Source organism: Asterias amurensis, chromosome 1 (genome assembly GCF_032118995.1).
Source record: "Asterias amurensis chromosome 1, ASM3211899v1".
NCBI lineage: Eukaryota > Metazoa > Echinodermata > Asteroidea > Forcipulatida > Asteriidae > Asterias > Asterias amurensis.
Genome location: NC_092648.1, coordinates 18290474 through 18308143, shown reverse-complemented (window position 1 = coordinate 18308143; position 17670 = coordinate 18290474). Strand labels below are relative to the sequence as shown.

The 17670-nt window shown below is 38.7% G+C and overlaps 1 protein-coding gene across 1 annotated transcript; it reads left to right on the top strand.

The window, feature by feature from the left end:
- The first annotated feature begins 3044 nt into the window (after window positions 1-3044).
- On the top strand, window positions 3045-16024 carry LOC139948543 (dipeptidyl peptidase 3-like). Its single transcript, XM_071946730.1, has 16 exons — window positions 3045-3609; window positions 4825-4914; window positions 5718-5855; window positions 6397-6471; window positions 6962-7052; window positions 7397-7521; window positions 8219-8349; window positions 8876-8934; window positions 9657-9851; window positions 10115-10221; window positions 10432-10587; window positions 11160-11284; window positions 11704-11824; window positions 12261-12440; window positions 13391-13556; window positions 14032-16024. The coding sequence occupies exons 1-16, from the start codon at window positions 3145-3147 to the stop codon at window positions 14166-14168; spliced, it is 2361 nt and encodes a 786-aa protein (XP_071802831.1). The 5' UTR covers window positions 3045-3144; the 3' UTR covers window positions 14169-16024.
- The last annotated feature ends 1646 nt before the right edge of the window (window positions 16025-17670 follow it).

Below are 17670 nucleotides of genomic sequence, written 5' to 3'. Positions count from 1 at the left end.
TGGATATTGTAGATTCCACCCATCAACAAGGAGTCCCTCCTTTCTCACACTTTCCTCGAGAACTAACTTGTGAAGTTGAAGACGAATTCAACCCATGCCCAAATCTAGTCCGTCACTACTGACCGATGATATTTAAATGTTTAAAATCTTAAGATAGGGCCTATTCCCTATAAAAATGCCGACATCGTAAATTAGTGTAATTCAAAAATTTGCGTCATATTTTTATGCTGTTTGGTTCATCATTGAAACATGATCCTAAAAAATATGTGATTTTTCATGAAAAATCCCTCATGAAAAATTTCCTTTCAGCGCCCCTATATCCACTGGTAATAAAAAAATAATGACGACATGATGAAATAGCAATTTCACTTTTAAAGGGCTTTTTTACACAGTGTTGACTATTGGGGATTTGTAACTCTATAAGGCCCGTATCGAAATTTGAGTGGGACCGCAAAAAGTTTAAAAGAACTCACAGGCCCGCCCCTGTCCAATGGTCATTACATCCCACTCGGGATTGGGGAAAAATGTAACTAAAATCATGTATGAGAATTATTATTTTTTTTTTTGCGACTTATGCGAATGATCTGTGGCGGAGGGTCGACAACCCCATCCCCCCCCCCCCCAAAAAAAAAAAAAAAAAAAAAACCGGGATCCGCCCTTATGTTCCACTTAATACCAATTATTGCCTAAGAAGGGAAACAAAAAATCACATTTATTTTTTTGAAGTTTGGGGATTATCATCAATAAAGAACCCTCTGTATCGAAAAATGCACGTCAACTTAAGGCACTGACTGGACACATTGTGAGCATTAAAAACTTACTTGGTAACAAGCACCGGTGAGCTGTTGATAGTTTAAAACAGTGAGAAACGGCTTCCTCTGAAGTAACATAGTTTCCGAGAAAGAAATAATTGTCCACTAAAAACATATTTGAAATTTATGTCGATACCACAGAGTGACATTTTGAGGTCCCGGCGAAATAAAGCATCTGAAAGCACACAACTTCGAGTGACAAGGGTATTTTTTCTTCCATTATAATCTCGCAACTTTGACGACCAATTGAGCTCAAATTTGCACCTTGTTGTTTTGCGCATAGTTATGAGAAACATGAAAAGACTATAGTGTCCAGTGTCTTTAATAACAAGTGTCTTTATATGAATGTTGCCCTTATACCGAAGCCACAAAGTGACCCGGTGTCGCATGCAATTATGTCCTCTATGCAATACTATCCGGAGGACAGTAGTGCATATGCAATAATGTCCGCCGGACGGTTTTGCATAATGCAATCGTGTCCGCCTGGACGCTGCTGCATAATACAATTGTGTCCGCCCGGACACATTTGCATATGCAGTTGTGTCCGCCCCCGTGCAAAACCGTCCTTGCAGTAAAACGCCCTTAGTCGACGGAACACGTTCGCCATTTTTTTTCTCAAGCTAAGAACATGTCATGAATGACATGGGAAAGGTTCGGCCGTTGGGTTTTCGCTGCAATCATAAAATACGTGAATATTCATGCTGCATATTATTATAGGCTACGTAGGTTCAGTGTGCATACACGCTCGCTTACGCGCGCACACATACATAGAGTCATGTACTTGTCCGCCGGACGGTTTTTGCATAGCCGCGGACACGATTGCATATGCAAAAGTGTCCGGAGAGGACAGTATTGCATGGCGGAAACCATTGCATCTGACACCGGCCATGCACGCAAGCTCAACGTGCACTTTTTTCCACGGCGAGATTTAATATAATTTTGTTTTGCGCAAGGGGCTGATTTAACTTGAGGCGGGAGTGAATTCCTCTTTTCTGTAGCTGGTTCTCGGATACAAGAGAGTATAGCCTAGGCTAGGCCTACAGGGTTAAGCGTCTATGAGATCGGGCATTAAATTATTTGTTTTATGTCACTTTTTGCCGAGTTGTTGTCTTAGTGGTTCCCTTGCTTGACAATGCACCGATTTATTGTTGGACGGTGTTATGGAGTGAGTTTCTTTGTAACTGCAGGCCTAGAAGTCTAGCTATGAAGTAGGCTATCAAATCATGGAGGTACTTTGAGGTACGTTCCGTCGCAGTTTACGCTCTATAGGCCTCTATCTCTATGGGCCCCCTAAACGGACTAATTGCCGTCTACAAATCTGGCTGCTGTTCGTTCATTCACAAAGTTCTAAGATATTGTGTTCTGAATGTTAAAAACTCCCCATTTCCGCTGCCATTCCCTTCAGAATGATATTTTCGTTGTTGAATACACATCTCTTTTCAACACTCAGTCATGCTGCCGCACAGCCACTTTAAAACTTTGAAGTGATTTTTCACAAAACTTGCAACCGTCGGCAGCCGCCGGTGTCAGATGCAATTGTGTCCGCCATGCAATGTTGTCCGCTCCGGACACTTTTGCATATGCAATCGTGTCTGGGGTTATGCAAAAACCGTCCGGCGGACATGTACATGACTGTACATGTACTAGTGCGCGCGTAAGCGATCGTGCATGCACTGAACCTACATAATATGCAGCATGAATATTCACGTATTTTATGATTGCAGCGAATACCCAACGGCCGAACATTTCCCATGTCAATAATGACATGCACTTATACAATATAGCTTGTAAAAAATGGCAAACGTGTTCCGTCGACCAAGGGCGTTTAATTTACTGCAAGGCCGGTTTTGCACGGGGCGGACACAACTGCATATGCAAATGTGTCCGGGCGGACACAATTGCATTATGCAGCAGCGTCCGGGCGGACACGATTGCATATGCAAAACCGTCCGGTATGCAATAATGTCCTCCGGATCGTATTGCATAGAGGACATAATTGCATGCAACACCCCGGCACTGCGGCGTTTTTTGAATCAGTCTGTTCCCCATAAAATTGTAGCCGTAGATGGCATCCTTGGCGTGATGTTGTGACGGGGATCCCGACAAAGTATGGTTATCGAACCCAAGTTGCTCGATCTCGCGGTATGTAACAATGCTGAAAACCAATTGTGTGGATTTTATTCTGAGAACGTGTGTAACATGTGTAATACAAAACACATTCTCTTGTTTTGCGATCAAGATCGAAGCGGGTTGAATACCACGGCCGGGCACACAGATTGGATTGGATTGCAGGCAAAAAAGGCTAGTTTGAAGTGGATTGACCCTATTGCGTATGGGGCTACGAAGTGGATTGGCACTTGGAGCTACTGCGACCACAATCATCCTACGATCACATCGTTTCCTTGCCCGGCATAATTTCCCATTTCGGCTTGTTAGTCACTCATCATCATCATTTTCTCTCGTTTCCTCATCACAAACCATCTCCAAAAGCCGCCGGCATAAAGTTACCATGGCAACCACCCAACCCACTGACTTGTCCCAATTCCTCATCCCAAACGATGTACCCATTGTGACCCTGGAGTGTAAGAAAGCCTTCCAGGCGCTCACCTCCAAGGAGAAGAAGTACGCCCATTATTTGGCCAAGGCATCTTGGTGTGGAGGGCTGATTTGTCTCTTCCAGACATCCCCGGAAGCTCCCCTCATCTTCCTCCTCTTGCAGAAACTGTTCAAGGCAGAGGATGTTACGGTCTTGAAGGAGAAGGCATTAAAAGCTGGCTTGACTGATGATGAGTTTCAGGTAAATGCAAAGATGATAGACCAAGTAAAACAGTAACTTTTTGGCGCTGTACTCTCTTTTTAAAAAAATTGTTAACATGTCTGTTCTGTTCAGTATTATTTATTTATAATATTATTTTTTATACAATTAAAAGTAGTTGCGATGATCGAAACTCTCTATCTCCCCAACGTCGGGAGAAGGATGGAGGGTTACAATTATCGCAGATGCGTAGAGTAGTACTAGTAATTGCGATTTAATCATAACCTTCTTTCGAATCCTTCCTGGCGATCGCAGACTGATGGAAGGATGGAAATGTTATGATTACTGCAACCGTACAGCAAATGTATTTTTTGGGAAAGTTTTTGTATCCTGGCACAAACTTGTTCACTCATTTTTAATACAAAAAGGAATATCTCATAACTAAGTAAATTAGATATATATATATATATATCTCATAATGAAGGAAAAAGTGGTGGCAGCTATATGGAAACTTTTCTATTTATTTTCTCCCTAGAGAAAAGACTGATGTTAAAATATAGCCATATTAAAGACACTGGACAATTATTGGTAACTGTCAAAGACCAGTCTTTTCACTTGGTGTATCTCAACATGCATAAAATAACAAACCTGTGAAAATTTGAGCTCAATTTGTTGTGGAAGTTGCGAGATAATAGGCCTAATGAAAGAAAAACACCCTTGACTTTTGTCACACGAAGTTGTATGCTTTCAGATGCTTGATTTCGAGACCTCAAAATCTAAATCTGAGGTCTTGAAATCAAATTTGTGGAAAATTACTTTCTCAAAAACTTTGTTACTTGAGAGGGAGCCATTTCTCACAATATTTTTATACTATCAACAATTCCCCATTACCAAGTGAGGTTTGAGTAATTACCAATAGCGTCCACTGCCTTTAACACTCGGCCCAAACAGTTGGGCTAATAACGTAACCTCAACTTTATATATTTTTACACTGGTGGTCCTAGGGGTAATACCAAGACAAGGCACTGACCATACCTTCTATAAAAAGATTAAGCCTACTTATGTATGTAGGCTGCACTATAAAATCAAGTTTTGATCACAAATTTAAGAGGACCCAGCAAGTAATATCAAAGTAAAACAGAACAAAACACAACAATGGTTTGGTACTGGTAATCAGTGATTTTTCTGAAATTAAGTTTATCATTTACTTATCACTTTGCAATTTAATCTGTGATGTAATCTTTCTTTCTTATTTAGGCATTTTTGACCTATGCAGCCGCCTTCTTTGCAAACCTTGGAAACTACAAGTCGTTTGGTGACACAAAGTTCATTCCTGATTTATCAAAGGTAAACATTTTGATGGCATCATAGACTTTTCTGTTTAAGTGGCTTATCAAAATGCTGACCAAGTAGTCCCACTGGCTAGCTCAGTGTTTCTCAAAGTTGTACATTGTGAAAACTCTGTCTGCATCAACGGCTTCAAGTTCAAGTCCCGTATATGGGAAATCTTAGTAGAAATAGAAGCTTTATACTATAGATGATGTGACCTGTGACATCACATGTTTACAAAAGAGCCACAGAGCCTGGACTTCCTGCAGTCACGATTTGTACACAGCTCAATGGAAGAAAACATAAAATCTTATATTTTTATGGAGATGGCACTGACTAATTCTTATCAACTTTTGTTATGATGAAAGGGGGTGCATCTCAAAACTTGTCCAGCTTTTACTTTAATAACTCTCGGTTTTATGTGGAAATTGTTACACAAAATGTCAACTTTCCCATAGGACCAGTGTAGTATCTTGCCTGCCAGAATATTCAAAGAATATGTACGAGGTCACACTTATTGTAAAAAGAAGTTCACGTGGTCTATACAAACCAGTGAAAAAAACTCCATGGTAACACTGAGTTGTCACTGAAAAGACAAGGCAAAACTCATTTATTTAAAAGGAAATATGTATGGGACTTCATTCATAAACAAGTTATATTTTCCCAATTTTAACAACATTTCAACTCCATATGGAAGTATTTCTCAAAGGAATTTGCAATTGTATTAAATTAATATTACAATAGCCACTGATTAAAACTGTTTTATCAAACTGGCAAATTTGTTGACTTGTAATCATTGTTAATATTGGCTGTATAAACAGGACAAGTTAGTTTCTCTAGTGAAGGCCAGTGCAGCCTATACATCAGACTCTTCATCTCTTGAGGAGCTGATCTCACTATGTGGAGATGCCATCTACTCACTTTCGAAGAAGGAGCAGCAGTTGGGACTCGGAGTTGATGTAAGTTTGCTATTAATTCAGTTTTTTTTTGTATCAGTGGAACAAAAGTTGATTTGCCCAAAGCTTTCTTAAAAATAATACTAAACAGTTTTTGAGTACTAAGCTGGTAAGTTGGTATCAACATAGCAAAATAATTTGACTGAACTTATTGTGTGCAAACTGGATGCTAATATTGAGTAGCAACTGATGATTTTTGAGTAGCAATTGATACATTTTGCATAGCATTTTGAGTAGCATTTTGAGTAGCATTTTGCTCCGCTATACAAGGGAAATCATTCACGGATCAACTTGTATTCCTTTCCATTCTGTAATTCACTGGCTACTTCGTTTTCCAGAAAATCATTATTGACAATCTTCTCCCAGTTTGTTTATTTGACATCAACAGACACCATTATGCTACACTATTATGATCACTAATTAATAAACCTATAAAATAAAAACCACACCTGGCCATTTTGTTTTTTTGTTTTTTTGGGATAGTCAGTACTATTGTAAATATTTATTGTAAATAATAATTTTGTTCATTGTTTGGTGTTTGTAGGGAATTACAACCTACTTTTCAGGTAACTGTACTATGGCAGATGCTGAGTTTGCTAAGAGGTTTATGGTAGAGAAGGTAAGGCAGAATTTTGTTTTCATTCAAATACTAGTATAGTTTTATTAACAACTTAATGTTGTAGTTGACAACCTCTGACGGGCATTGGATTACATGAAATGCATTGCCTCCAAGTTTCCCATAGACTAAGGTTTTCCAATAGAAGTGCCCTTTGAAAAATGAAAAAAAAGGCATTGGTCCCTCTTAAGTATGAAATTCCATGCCTGTAATCTTGGACAAGAGTGAATAATTTTGTTGTAGAAACAATCTAGATTCAGTGATACTATGTTCATTTGCTTATAAATACTCTCGGCAATTTGTTCTTTTTAAAGCTAATCCATGAAACACTACGGTAACTGAAGCTGCTCCCGAGTCACAATAAGGAAGTTTTAAAGAGAGTTTTAATAAACTTGACTTGAACTGTAAATTATGTCCCACCAGAAGACTATTTCTAGAATTGTATGCTTTGCTTTGGTCATCACAAATCTTTGTTCTGGTCCTCATCCCATAGAACATTGATGCATACAATACTCGTCTCTTCAAGACCCAAGATGGTGACGGCAAGGTTGTATATGAAGTACGTCTTGCATCATCTCAAACTGGTAAGTTTTCCATAATCAACACTAATGATTGTATTTTTTAGTTTGGGTTGAACAAAGAAGAATCAGCTAGAGCGGGTGTTGAACCTGTGACTTCCGGATTAACGTACCGGCCCTCTTCAACAGAGCTATCATATGGCCCTATGTTGGCGGTCTCCCTTCCCTATTTTGTCAATATCTCTGTTTGGGGTTGCCAGTCGGAAGCTATTCAACCTGTAAACTGCCGTATAGTCAGGGATCACACCAAGTTTTAGCTGTAATCTACTCTTGCAAAACATGGTTAAAGGCGTGACGCCTTGACCCTAGCAAAGTTTTTTGTTGAAGGCTTATCATAATTGATATTTCAGGTGCAGAAGATGGTGATAGCTTGAAGCTTGGAGCTTATACCTTTGAGGATCTCACGGTAAACGTGACCAGGGGTGACTATTCAAAATTGATGAAGCTAGTGTCTGATAATCTACTCAAAGCAAAGGTAAGCATAGTAGAATTATTAACCATTGTTCAGACTAAGACGGCATTTATTAACAGAAACAGAAGGGGTTCCTATGATAAATTAATGCAACAAATCTTGTTTTATAATGTTTTTTAATTTTTTATACAGGCTGGGAGTTTCACAGAGGCGACATATGCCATGGCCTTTGTTGCCCTGGTATTCATTTTGGTGCCCATAACAAGTTTCCATTAAACTGAAAAAAAAAAAATTCAAATTGAAGTGCACCTTTCAGCAGCAAGGAAGGTTTGGGGAGGGTGGAAGGGTAGGACTGTAAGAGTGATTGGGTGGTGTTGTTTTTATTTTGCATTGTACAGTAGTATTTAAGTTGATTGTTTTGTTTGTTGTACATTATCTTGTAATGCGTACTTTCCAATAGGCCCCTTGCATAATGCGAAACGCTATAGGGAAGCTGAGGTCACGCACCTGTTAGTACGTACAGAGAAAAGCTCTTGGCCATTGGCATGATTTGCCTCCTTTGGCCTCAGTGAGGGCACTTTTTGGCCTCGGTGAGGGCACTTTTTGGCCTCAGTGAGGGCACTTTTTGGCCTCAGTGAGGGCACTTTTTGGAATCAATGAGGACGCTTTTGGAGTGTGGCGTCACATGCAAGGGTCTATAAGGATTTCATTGTCTTACTGTAATTTTAATGTGTAACATTTCTGTTGTGTTTGGTTGCAGGAGTTTGGGGCCAATGATCATGAAAAGAAGATGCTTGAGTTATACGCACGTAGCTTCACCACGGGGTCACTACAAGATCACATGGATGGGTCTAGGAGCTGGATTAAAGACAAGGGACCAATCGTAGAACAGTAAGAAATTTTGTTCATTTATACCTATTGGCTTATAACTTTTCAATGTTTTAAATTTGTTCATGTGAAAATGCCGAGTCCACTTGAGGCTTTTGGTTAAGGTGCTTATCAGTGTTTTTCTCATTCCGCACTAATGCTAAAAATAGAAGCTAAGTACCCAGATGTCAGAAGAAAGTGTCAAATTTCACTAACGCGCACATACGTCTAACGTCTAAATTGTATGTTTACCTGCGACTAACTACTGCTGCAGTTTAGCGTGTTGATGACGCAGTGATAGCGTAGGTGGTGTGGCATGTTTGTCTGACAGCTAGGTATTTTAAGCTAAAGTGTTGTCATTATAGTGCAGGGTGCTGTTTGGGTTTCGCTCCCACATCTTAACTGAATACCTCTTCTCGTTTCCTATTCATCCTGTTACTTGCGCTAATTGTGCTTTTGGATGTGTAATCAATAAAAAAGATTTTATGCACTTAAAGTGTTAAGTCAAACCCTACGTTGTACTGATGTTATCCGTTCATTTGAATTGCAGCTACATTGGCTTCATTGAGACGTATAGAGATCCCTTTGGTGTGCGTGGAGAATGGGAAGGTAACCTAATATTTCAATAATTATTATGATGATTATTATTTTAGTTGTCAAATTAATTCTGAACATTATTAACTTGTGAACCAACACGCCATCCGTGGTGTTGGAAATTTGGTTCTACCAAATTGCGGACTGTGTTAGTTCATGAACTGTGTTAGTTCAAAAAGAAAAACACACAATTTTGAGGTATATTTGTGTGGATCATTATATTCTACTTTTAAAGGTAGTGGACACTATTGGTAATTACTCAAAATAATTATCGTCATAAAACCTTTCTTGATTACGAGTAATGGGGAGAGGTTGATAGTATAAAACATTGTGAGAAACGGCTCCCTCTGAAGTGACGTAGTTTTCGAGAAAGAAGAACTTTTCCACAAAATTGATATCAGGACCTCAAGTTTAGAATTTGAGGTCTCGAAATCAAGCATCAGAAAGCACACAACTTCGTGTGACAAGGGTGTTTTTTCTTTCATTATTATCTCGCAACTTCGATGACCGATTGAGCTCAAATTTTCACAGATTTTTTATTTTATGCATATGTTGAGATACACCAAGTGAGGAGACTGGTCTTTGACAATTACCAATAGTGTCCACTGCCTTTAAAATATTTTTCCAACCGTATTCATTTTATACCAAGCGCTTTTTTATTGCACAAAGCACCCAATTCGAAGGCAGTGCATCCCTTGTAGTAAGACTACGGTAATGCAACTTTGTTTGACCTTCAGGTTTTGTGTCAATGGTCAACAAGGAGATGAGTGCAAAGTTTGGCAATCTAGTCGAGAATGCAGAGAACTTTCTACCCTTACTACCATGGCCCAAGGCCTATGAGAAAGACGTCTTTCTTAAACCGGACTTCACCTCACTTGATATCCTGAGCTATGCATCTAGCGGCATACCAGCAGGCATCAACATTCCAAACTGTGAGTACGAGTTCTATTTCACTCTTTCAGGTAGGGACTGAAAAACCCAATCCACATGCAAGGCTCTGGTCTGAGGTGGGAATCGAACTGGGTCCACAGAGGTGAAGGGTAGGGACAGAAACCACTGAGCCAAACCTGGTCCCAACCTGAGCTTCTACATGGCATGGCAGCCTGAAACCATCCGAAACACTAACTAAGAAAGGTTCTAATAATGATGTGACTAAATAGGAACTGTGTTTTTCTTTTCTTGTTTCCATGACTAGATGACGATATACGTCAAGATGAGGGTTTTAAGAATGTGTCTCTCGGTAACGTCTTATCTGCACATACTAAAGACCAGAAGGTTACATTCCTGACTGATGCTGACAAGGTAGGTGTTTAAAGACATTTTAAACCCATATTACTGCTCAGTTCCTCACTTAAAATCTACAAAATAATTTATAAAAACTTTGAAGATAAGGTTTTTGGTTGTAATTCTTGTGAAAATACAATTAACAAATGCGCTCAGATTCATGTGGACCAATATTGTAAATACGTCTACTCATGCATCATTGTTACTGATCTGTCTTTTTATCTTTAGGAGCTGTACAGCACTCTCAAAGCCCCGTCCTTTGAGGTACAAGTCGGACTTCATGAACTGTTGGGTCATGGAAGCGGAAAACTCTTCATCAAAGATGAAAAGCAGAACTTCAATTTTGACATTGAGAACGTCAAACACACTGAAACAGGAGAGAAGGTTGGTCAGGTTTAACTCAAACTAAAACCAAATTATAGAAACAATGTCATTGATAAAGTGAGAAATAGGAGTTAGCTGTTGCAAACTGCTACACCTGTAGAGCATCACCTTAATCTTCATAATCACTCCACATCATAAACAGGGCGTTGAGGCACTAGGGTAACCAGGGACTGTTCGTCCAAAAAGGGAGAAACTGTGGATAAGGCGCCTTCAGACCATTCAACCCTATGGCCAGCAGCCGATTTCACGAAACGCTAGGATTAATCCTATCTCGAGTTAGGACGAGTAACCTGTCCTAACTTAGGATGGGTTTTATGCGTCCAAACGTCTTCGAATACGGAACTGAACTCGTCTTAAGTCCTAAAATTAATCCTAAGTTAGGAAGAGTTTGGTGAAATCGACGGCTGATCATCCAAGAAGGAAATGTCTAATAACACTTAGTCTTTGCCTTCTTCTTTTCTCATTTAACGAGATTGTCACAGGTTGTTATTGTGTATCATGAAAGAAGATTGTTACCTCGGAAAACCAATAATATAATAATCCCTTTACAATTTAATCCTTGAATTTCTTAGATCCAGAGCTGGTATGAAGCAAATGACAACTATGACAGTAAATTCCCGATCATAGCTTCGTCATATGAAGAATGCAGAGCAGAGTGTGTTGGTTTATATCTGTGCCTCAACAAGAATGTACTCCAGTAAGTTTAAATATGAGTTCACCAAGTTTTCAGGAGTTTGCTCAAACAGAAATTTGCCTAAAAACCTTCGAAGCTGAGGGAACTAGGTTCAAGGAGCTAAAATTTGGTAGCAAATAGCAAATGTCCACCTTCAAACGATATTACATTTGTTAATAGGACATTGCTATTTTTTGCATAGGTAGTGTCTATAGATCTTTATCATGCTGCCTCCATCCTGGTCATGTTCCTTGTATCGGATAACAACAATGAAAGCTAATAATCATGTTGAAAATAGGAACCAGACTATTTTGTTCTTCCAGCCTCAGTTTGGTGACATTAATATCAATGGGAGAAATTCAAGATGGCTTCACCGTAAGGTATATAGCTGCCTTTTTCGGTTCCACACCTGCATTAACTAATATTGCATGCTTTACTTACAGGATTTTTGGTCATGAAGGTAGTGCAGCTGATGACATCATTTACATCAATTGGCTGAATATGGTTCGTGCAGGTCTACTGGCCTTAGAGTTCTTCACCCCAGAGTCTAAGACATGGAGACAGGTAAGTGGATTGAGGGCTTGTTGTCATTAATGGACCCCAATTTCATTAAGCTGTTCAGCAAAAAGTACCATGTAACATTTTTTTTTGAGAAGGAAAAGTTTACTGGAAACCAGTTACAAACAATGTACACTATACTGCATGTGTCTTTTGAGCTGGTAATCTGTTTTTTGCTGTGCAATGTTTTTGTCTATGCTGGAGAGATTTCTATGTTCCGCACAGCTTCAGGCATGTACATGTTTGCTATGTTTTTGAAAGGGCAAGGGCACCAAGGCATTTTCTCCTGGGTAAAGGGCACCCTAAGAAGAAATGTGTAAATGGTGCATTTCAAGGGCACCAAGGCAATGACCAGGGTGCATGGAGGCAATCGTCTGCGTTGTCTCAGTCAAAACTTTTATTTTTCATGTGATAAATTTATTTGTATTCATCCTCTATTTAGGCCCATATGCAGGCTCGTTACGTCATCCTGCGTGTTTTACTTGAGGCAGGCAATGGACTGGTTACCATTCAAAAGAGTACCGGTGAGGACGGCTCCCCCGATGCGACTGTGCTGTTAGACAGAGGAAAGATAGACACAGTAGGGAAAGAAGCGATCAAGAACTTTCTCAGGAAGCTTCAGGTAATAATAATACTAGGTTCTTATAAAGCGCTTTATCACATCCCTATAGACCTATTCATGCTGCCTCCATCTTGGTCATGTTCCTCGTCTTGAATAACAATAATGAATGCTAATAAGCATTTTGCAAATAGGAACCAGGCTTTTTTGTTCTTCCAGCCTCGGTTTGGTAACATTGATATCAATAGGAGATAATCAAGATGGCTGCACCAGATAATCAAGATGGCTGCACCATGATAAAGGTCTATACTAGGGGCTTATCAAAGCGCTCAGTATTTTTGTCCTGCAAGGTATGTGGAGCTACAGTATGGGGAGCGAACAATATTTCATTTACTTTCAGGGAAAATTGTAATGTTTAGTGGTACCTTTTTAATGTGTTTGGGTATTTGGAGTGTGTACCAATCTATGACCCTACTTTGAAAGGGTTCATACATGTATAATATGGGATAGTACATCTGGGATAGTTTAGTGAGATACAATGCAGCATTCCCCCTTAACAGTGGTCCGCTGTCAAAATTCAAGTAAAAAAAATCACCCAAGTACCAGTCAGAATTCCGGCCAACTGGTCCGGCTGGCTAGTTGATTGCTTGCTCACCACTGGAACGTATAAAGCAATGAAAGTCTATATTGCTTCAAATCTCATAGTCCCATGCTAGTATATGTTAAAAGGAAACCCCAAAATACGGACCAATGAAAAATCTGGCAAGCCAGCGAAATGACAATCTAACTGTTCCTGGTGGCTTACTCTCTGAAAAAGTTAAGGTCGGTACCTCCTCGCTGAACATGGATGGATTTTTCTTTCTTGTGAATTTTTTTACTGTTTTTTTTCCATCCAGTAGACACTGTATTAAGCTGAAACTTTTACATGTGACCTTTATTGTATCTTTCTGTGTAATTCTGCCTATAAATAAGCATAATATTGAAAACCATTCTATGAATTTGTTGTGTATTAGGTATTCAAGGCAACTGGTGATTATCCAAGTGCAAAGGCCATGTATGACGGATACTCTGCCGTTCAAGACGACACACAAGAGAAATTCTTGTCTCTAAGAGAGGTAGTCTTGTCAAGGAAGCTTCCTCGGCGGATGTTTGTTCAAGTCAACACTAAAACTGATGCAGGTAAATATCTAGGAATATGGGCAAGGGGGTGAAGGGTTTACAGGTACTAGATAAAATTGGTAGAATTTTTTTAATTTTATACAAAGACAAATTAACTGGAGCAGGACTTGAACCAACGACCCACAAACCCAGCGACCCCAGCCCTAACCAAAAAGCTGCATACACTGTTCATGTTTTCGTCAACCATGTACATGAAATAACAATCAGTGAGAATTCAGAAGAGATGCCATCTCTCCCTGATTCTGCAGAAAGTTCCCTGAAAAAAGGACAATCTTTCCATGTTCTTATGAAGAAATTTGAATTTTTTTTTCATAATTATGTTGGATGTAGTTCTAAAATCTCCCCCGATTGTTTTACAAAACCTCTATGATTGCAAGATGCAAATGGTGGCATCTCTGATTCACATTGAAATAAATAAATCAATTGTTTTTCTTGATTTCTAATTGCATGATTTGTCTTGATTTAAATCCAACAGATGGTGAGGTAGTTCTTTGTGATTACGAACCAACAGCAGCAGGGATAGTCCAGTCTTTCGTAGAGCGTTTCACCGGGAGTGATTTTGAGCTTATAGTCAGGGCCTTGTGGGATAAAGACAGAGCACAGTTCTACTAAGCACTACACGGTTCAATCCATGTAGCATTCCATGGGACCATTTGACATCCAAGCATGAAAAGTTTTCTTAAAACAAAAGTGCCATTAAATGTGCATTAATCGGAACAGGTTCAATGGCTATTGTTTCTGTGCAAATAAATCTCCCAAGTACAACTTATTAAGTACAACTTATTAAGTACAACTTATCCTTACAGGGTGTGCAGACACCGGTAAAATTGAAAATATATACGATCACAGGTTTGATATAGTTATATAGCATAAACTACCCTGTTAACATTTCATTGTAAAAGGTGGTAGTATTTTTGAGATGTTGTTGAAACTCTGGAGCAGTTATGTCCACACAGGTAGAAGACTCTGCAGTTGGAACACACAATCTGAGAAACGTTACAGTAGTAACGCTTCTCATGATAAAAAGTAAAATCTTTTTCTATAAGCGCAGTTCCTCAAAATGTATTTTACTATCCAAAGCTGCTTACCAAGTAAGTGTTTATTGCCATTAATTTTCAGAGTCATTACCAAACGTATACAGACCCTTTATTTTATGTGACGTCTAGTGAACATTTCACATTTAAGCCAAAGTTCACCATCATGCGGCTTAGGCACTCTAATTTTTGGTTTGTAGGGTTCTATTTAATGTATAGCACCCTATCTATGTACAGGGTTTTATAAAACCACTGTTGGTGGAGGGAATCACACCAGGCCATGATTCATTATTACTCAGTCATAAATACTGGTTGCATCAAGACAATTGCATTTGTCAATTCAAATTTATTTTAGAAAAAGGTAAAGTTGTAAACAAATTTTAAGTTTGAAAATGTATCTGCTAAACACCGAGAGTCTATTATGGAAATAAATGACCACAGACAAGAGGGAGACATAGATACACAGTTATTCATCTGAATACATAGTAACTTTATTAAATCAAGGAAAACTGAACCAAAATAACCGAGTATTATTAGCACATGGCCTTATATGGGTCACCCGCATTGAGTTTGGAAAGGCTAAAACACACACACACACACACACTAGAAAGGCATAGTCCATTGGCAAGTCATGTACACCTTGAAAATAATAACATACAATAAAGCGACAGCAGAATTTCCATTTTTTTCCAAGATTCTATCTACAGCTTCATGCAAAAACCCCACTGCATTCATTTTAATGTGGAATTTTAGGGCAAGAAAACATTCAACTTCAATATTGTTAGCATTACCCTAAAAAATATACTAAGAAAGGTTAAATATTTAGCTCTGGTCTAACCAAAAGCATTTCATGTTTTGGGGCTGTAAACCCAACAAAAGCCCTGTGACACCTTGGACATGAGAATGTTGTCTGGTCATTTTTGTGCTTTTTTTTTCATGATGCTATTTGCCATACAGACAATTCAATAATTGGGAAAGTCTATATCGCAGGCAAGCAAGGAAATTTTGCATTTGGCATAAGTTCTTGGTAAAATGCCAATCTAGCTGGGCCTGCCTGCTTCTCATTTAAAAGGGTTGGAATACAAGGCGAAACCTACACACTGAAACTAGGCACTGTCAAGTAAATCATGTTACAGGTAAGGTGGGTGTATTGAGAGTATATTAAGGAGTTTTTGTCGACGACGAATGGTTCTGCGACGGTAATGATGAAATGTGGCTTTATCTACGCATGTGTTGGCTTTGAGGACGGTCGTCCCTCAATTTCTACGACAGGATGAATCTGCGTTGTGCTGAAACCGACAACGTTTGGATGAACTAATAATAATACCGTTGCAGAACCATCCATCGTCAAAAAACGAAAACTCTACTTAAGCGACCTTTTTTTAAACTGTTCTCACGCAAGTCACTTTGTGTACATTGTCTAGAAAAGAAATTTTAAAAACAATGAGAGGCCACCATCATGTTTTAGCTGTTCCAAAAAAGGCATCGTGTTTCTTGCTTTGGTGGGAGGAGGTGGCAAAATATAGCAGCCTTTTCACAAAACAATTGTCTCGTAGTGGAAAATGAATAAATTAAAATGGAAATTCTGCATGTTATTATAAACAATTCAGCTCTTACATTTAAAAAAATCCCCAAAATCAGCAAACTGACTCTACAGTAAATATTTGTTAAATAGTCTACAAAGTTACACTAGAATTTGGACTACTATGTACTTCAAAATAAAAATAAAAACAGAATAAGAATCTTTTAACAGAGTTGCACAAAGTAACTTTGGTCTGATAATAATTTCAAAAGTGTCCAGCCCTATAGAAATTAGAATTGAGCATAAATGGATAAACCTGTGGGAAAGACATGTAGCCAGCTTCAGTTGACACGGTCCACTGTACTGTACATGTATGTACTTGAGAAATCATAATATATAGGGTCCATGCTGTAACTGAAATTTTGGACATATCTCTTGACACCAAATATGTATTTAAGGCATGATATTCTTCATAGTTTAGTCTGATTTCTGATTTGGTTGTCCTTGGAAAAATCAGAACAATGGTGATTAAATAGCCTGAACAGTTTATTAAGGCGTACACCATAAGTACACAGTACAACCACTGTACTCAATATAAAATGTTCCTATTATTTTTCCCAAGGACCAAGTATCATGCTTAGTATTTCCATTTTAATAGAATAATGAATTGTTCATTGTTAATTTGACATAATATGGAAGTAATGAATTGAGTTGATACTATGAAGGTACATGTATGGCAATAAATAAACAAGTAAACTACATATTTATTTCATTGTTACTTGGTCTGCTACTTCTTTAAAGATCTCATCTTATTTTAAATGTTCTGAAAAGAAAAGGGAAATTTTCTCAACAGATTTTTGCTCTGGATAATCAAGTAATTTATTCAGGGGGCCAAAGTACAGAAAAGTTTTAGCACACATGCATTTTATAAAAAAAAGCTTGTGTGTGATAATTCATCTTCATGGCCCAATTTCGTAGAGCCGCTTGGTTACCATGGTGTTAGATTCCGATCGCTCAAAAGAGGCTCCAGGAGTTAAAAATGCCTTAGAAGTTGGAATAATTTATTTAGCGCTCTTGGAGCATTAGAAAAGCAATAACATACTAAGAAAGACAGTTTTCAGGAACCATCAGTTGTCATCTCAACATAAGGAAACTACATACATGTGTAGGTTCAAATCACATTCTGATACCAAGCCCTGGAAGTGCCAACCATTTTGTTCAAATCTCAACAATATCCTGAAATCAAGATGGCGCTCGCGTCTCCCTTTGATATTAATGGTGTATCCGAAACTGGCGACTACAGCTACGGCTTTTGCTAATGGTGTTGCTAAGGATGTCCTTCACTTAATGCATGGTGAAGCAGAAACCTAGCCGCAGCCATAGCCATACCCGCCAATTCAGACACGGCCTTACTTCATCAAAGATATTGTCTTTCCCAGAAGAAAAGAAAGATCTTCTAGTATTTTGAACATGAAACTTTCCATAAAGTTTCCCAAAGTAAACTATCTAAGGAAGTCAGTGGCCCAATTTCATAAAGCTGTTTTGTAAGTAGAAAATA

Coding starts and splice junctions, on each gene's coding strand:
- LOC139948543 (XM_071946730.1), top strand. CDS start 3,145: ATGGGGCTACGAAGTGGATTGGCACTTGGAGCTACTGCGACCACAATC. Junction 3,610..4,824: donor TGACTGATGATGAGTTTCAG/GTAAATGCAAAG, acceptor TTTCTTATTTAG/GCATTTTTGACCTATGCAGC. Junction 7,053..7,396: donor TCTTGCATCATCTCAAACTG/GTAAGTTTTCCA, acceptor TTGATATTTCAG/GTGCAGAAGATGGTGATAGC.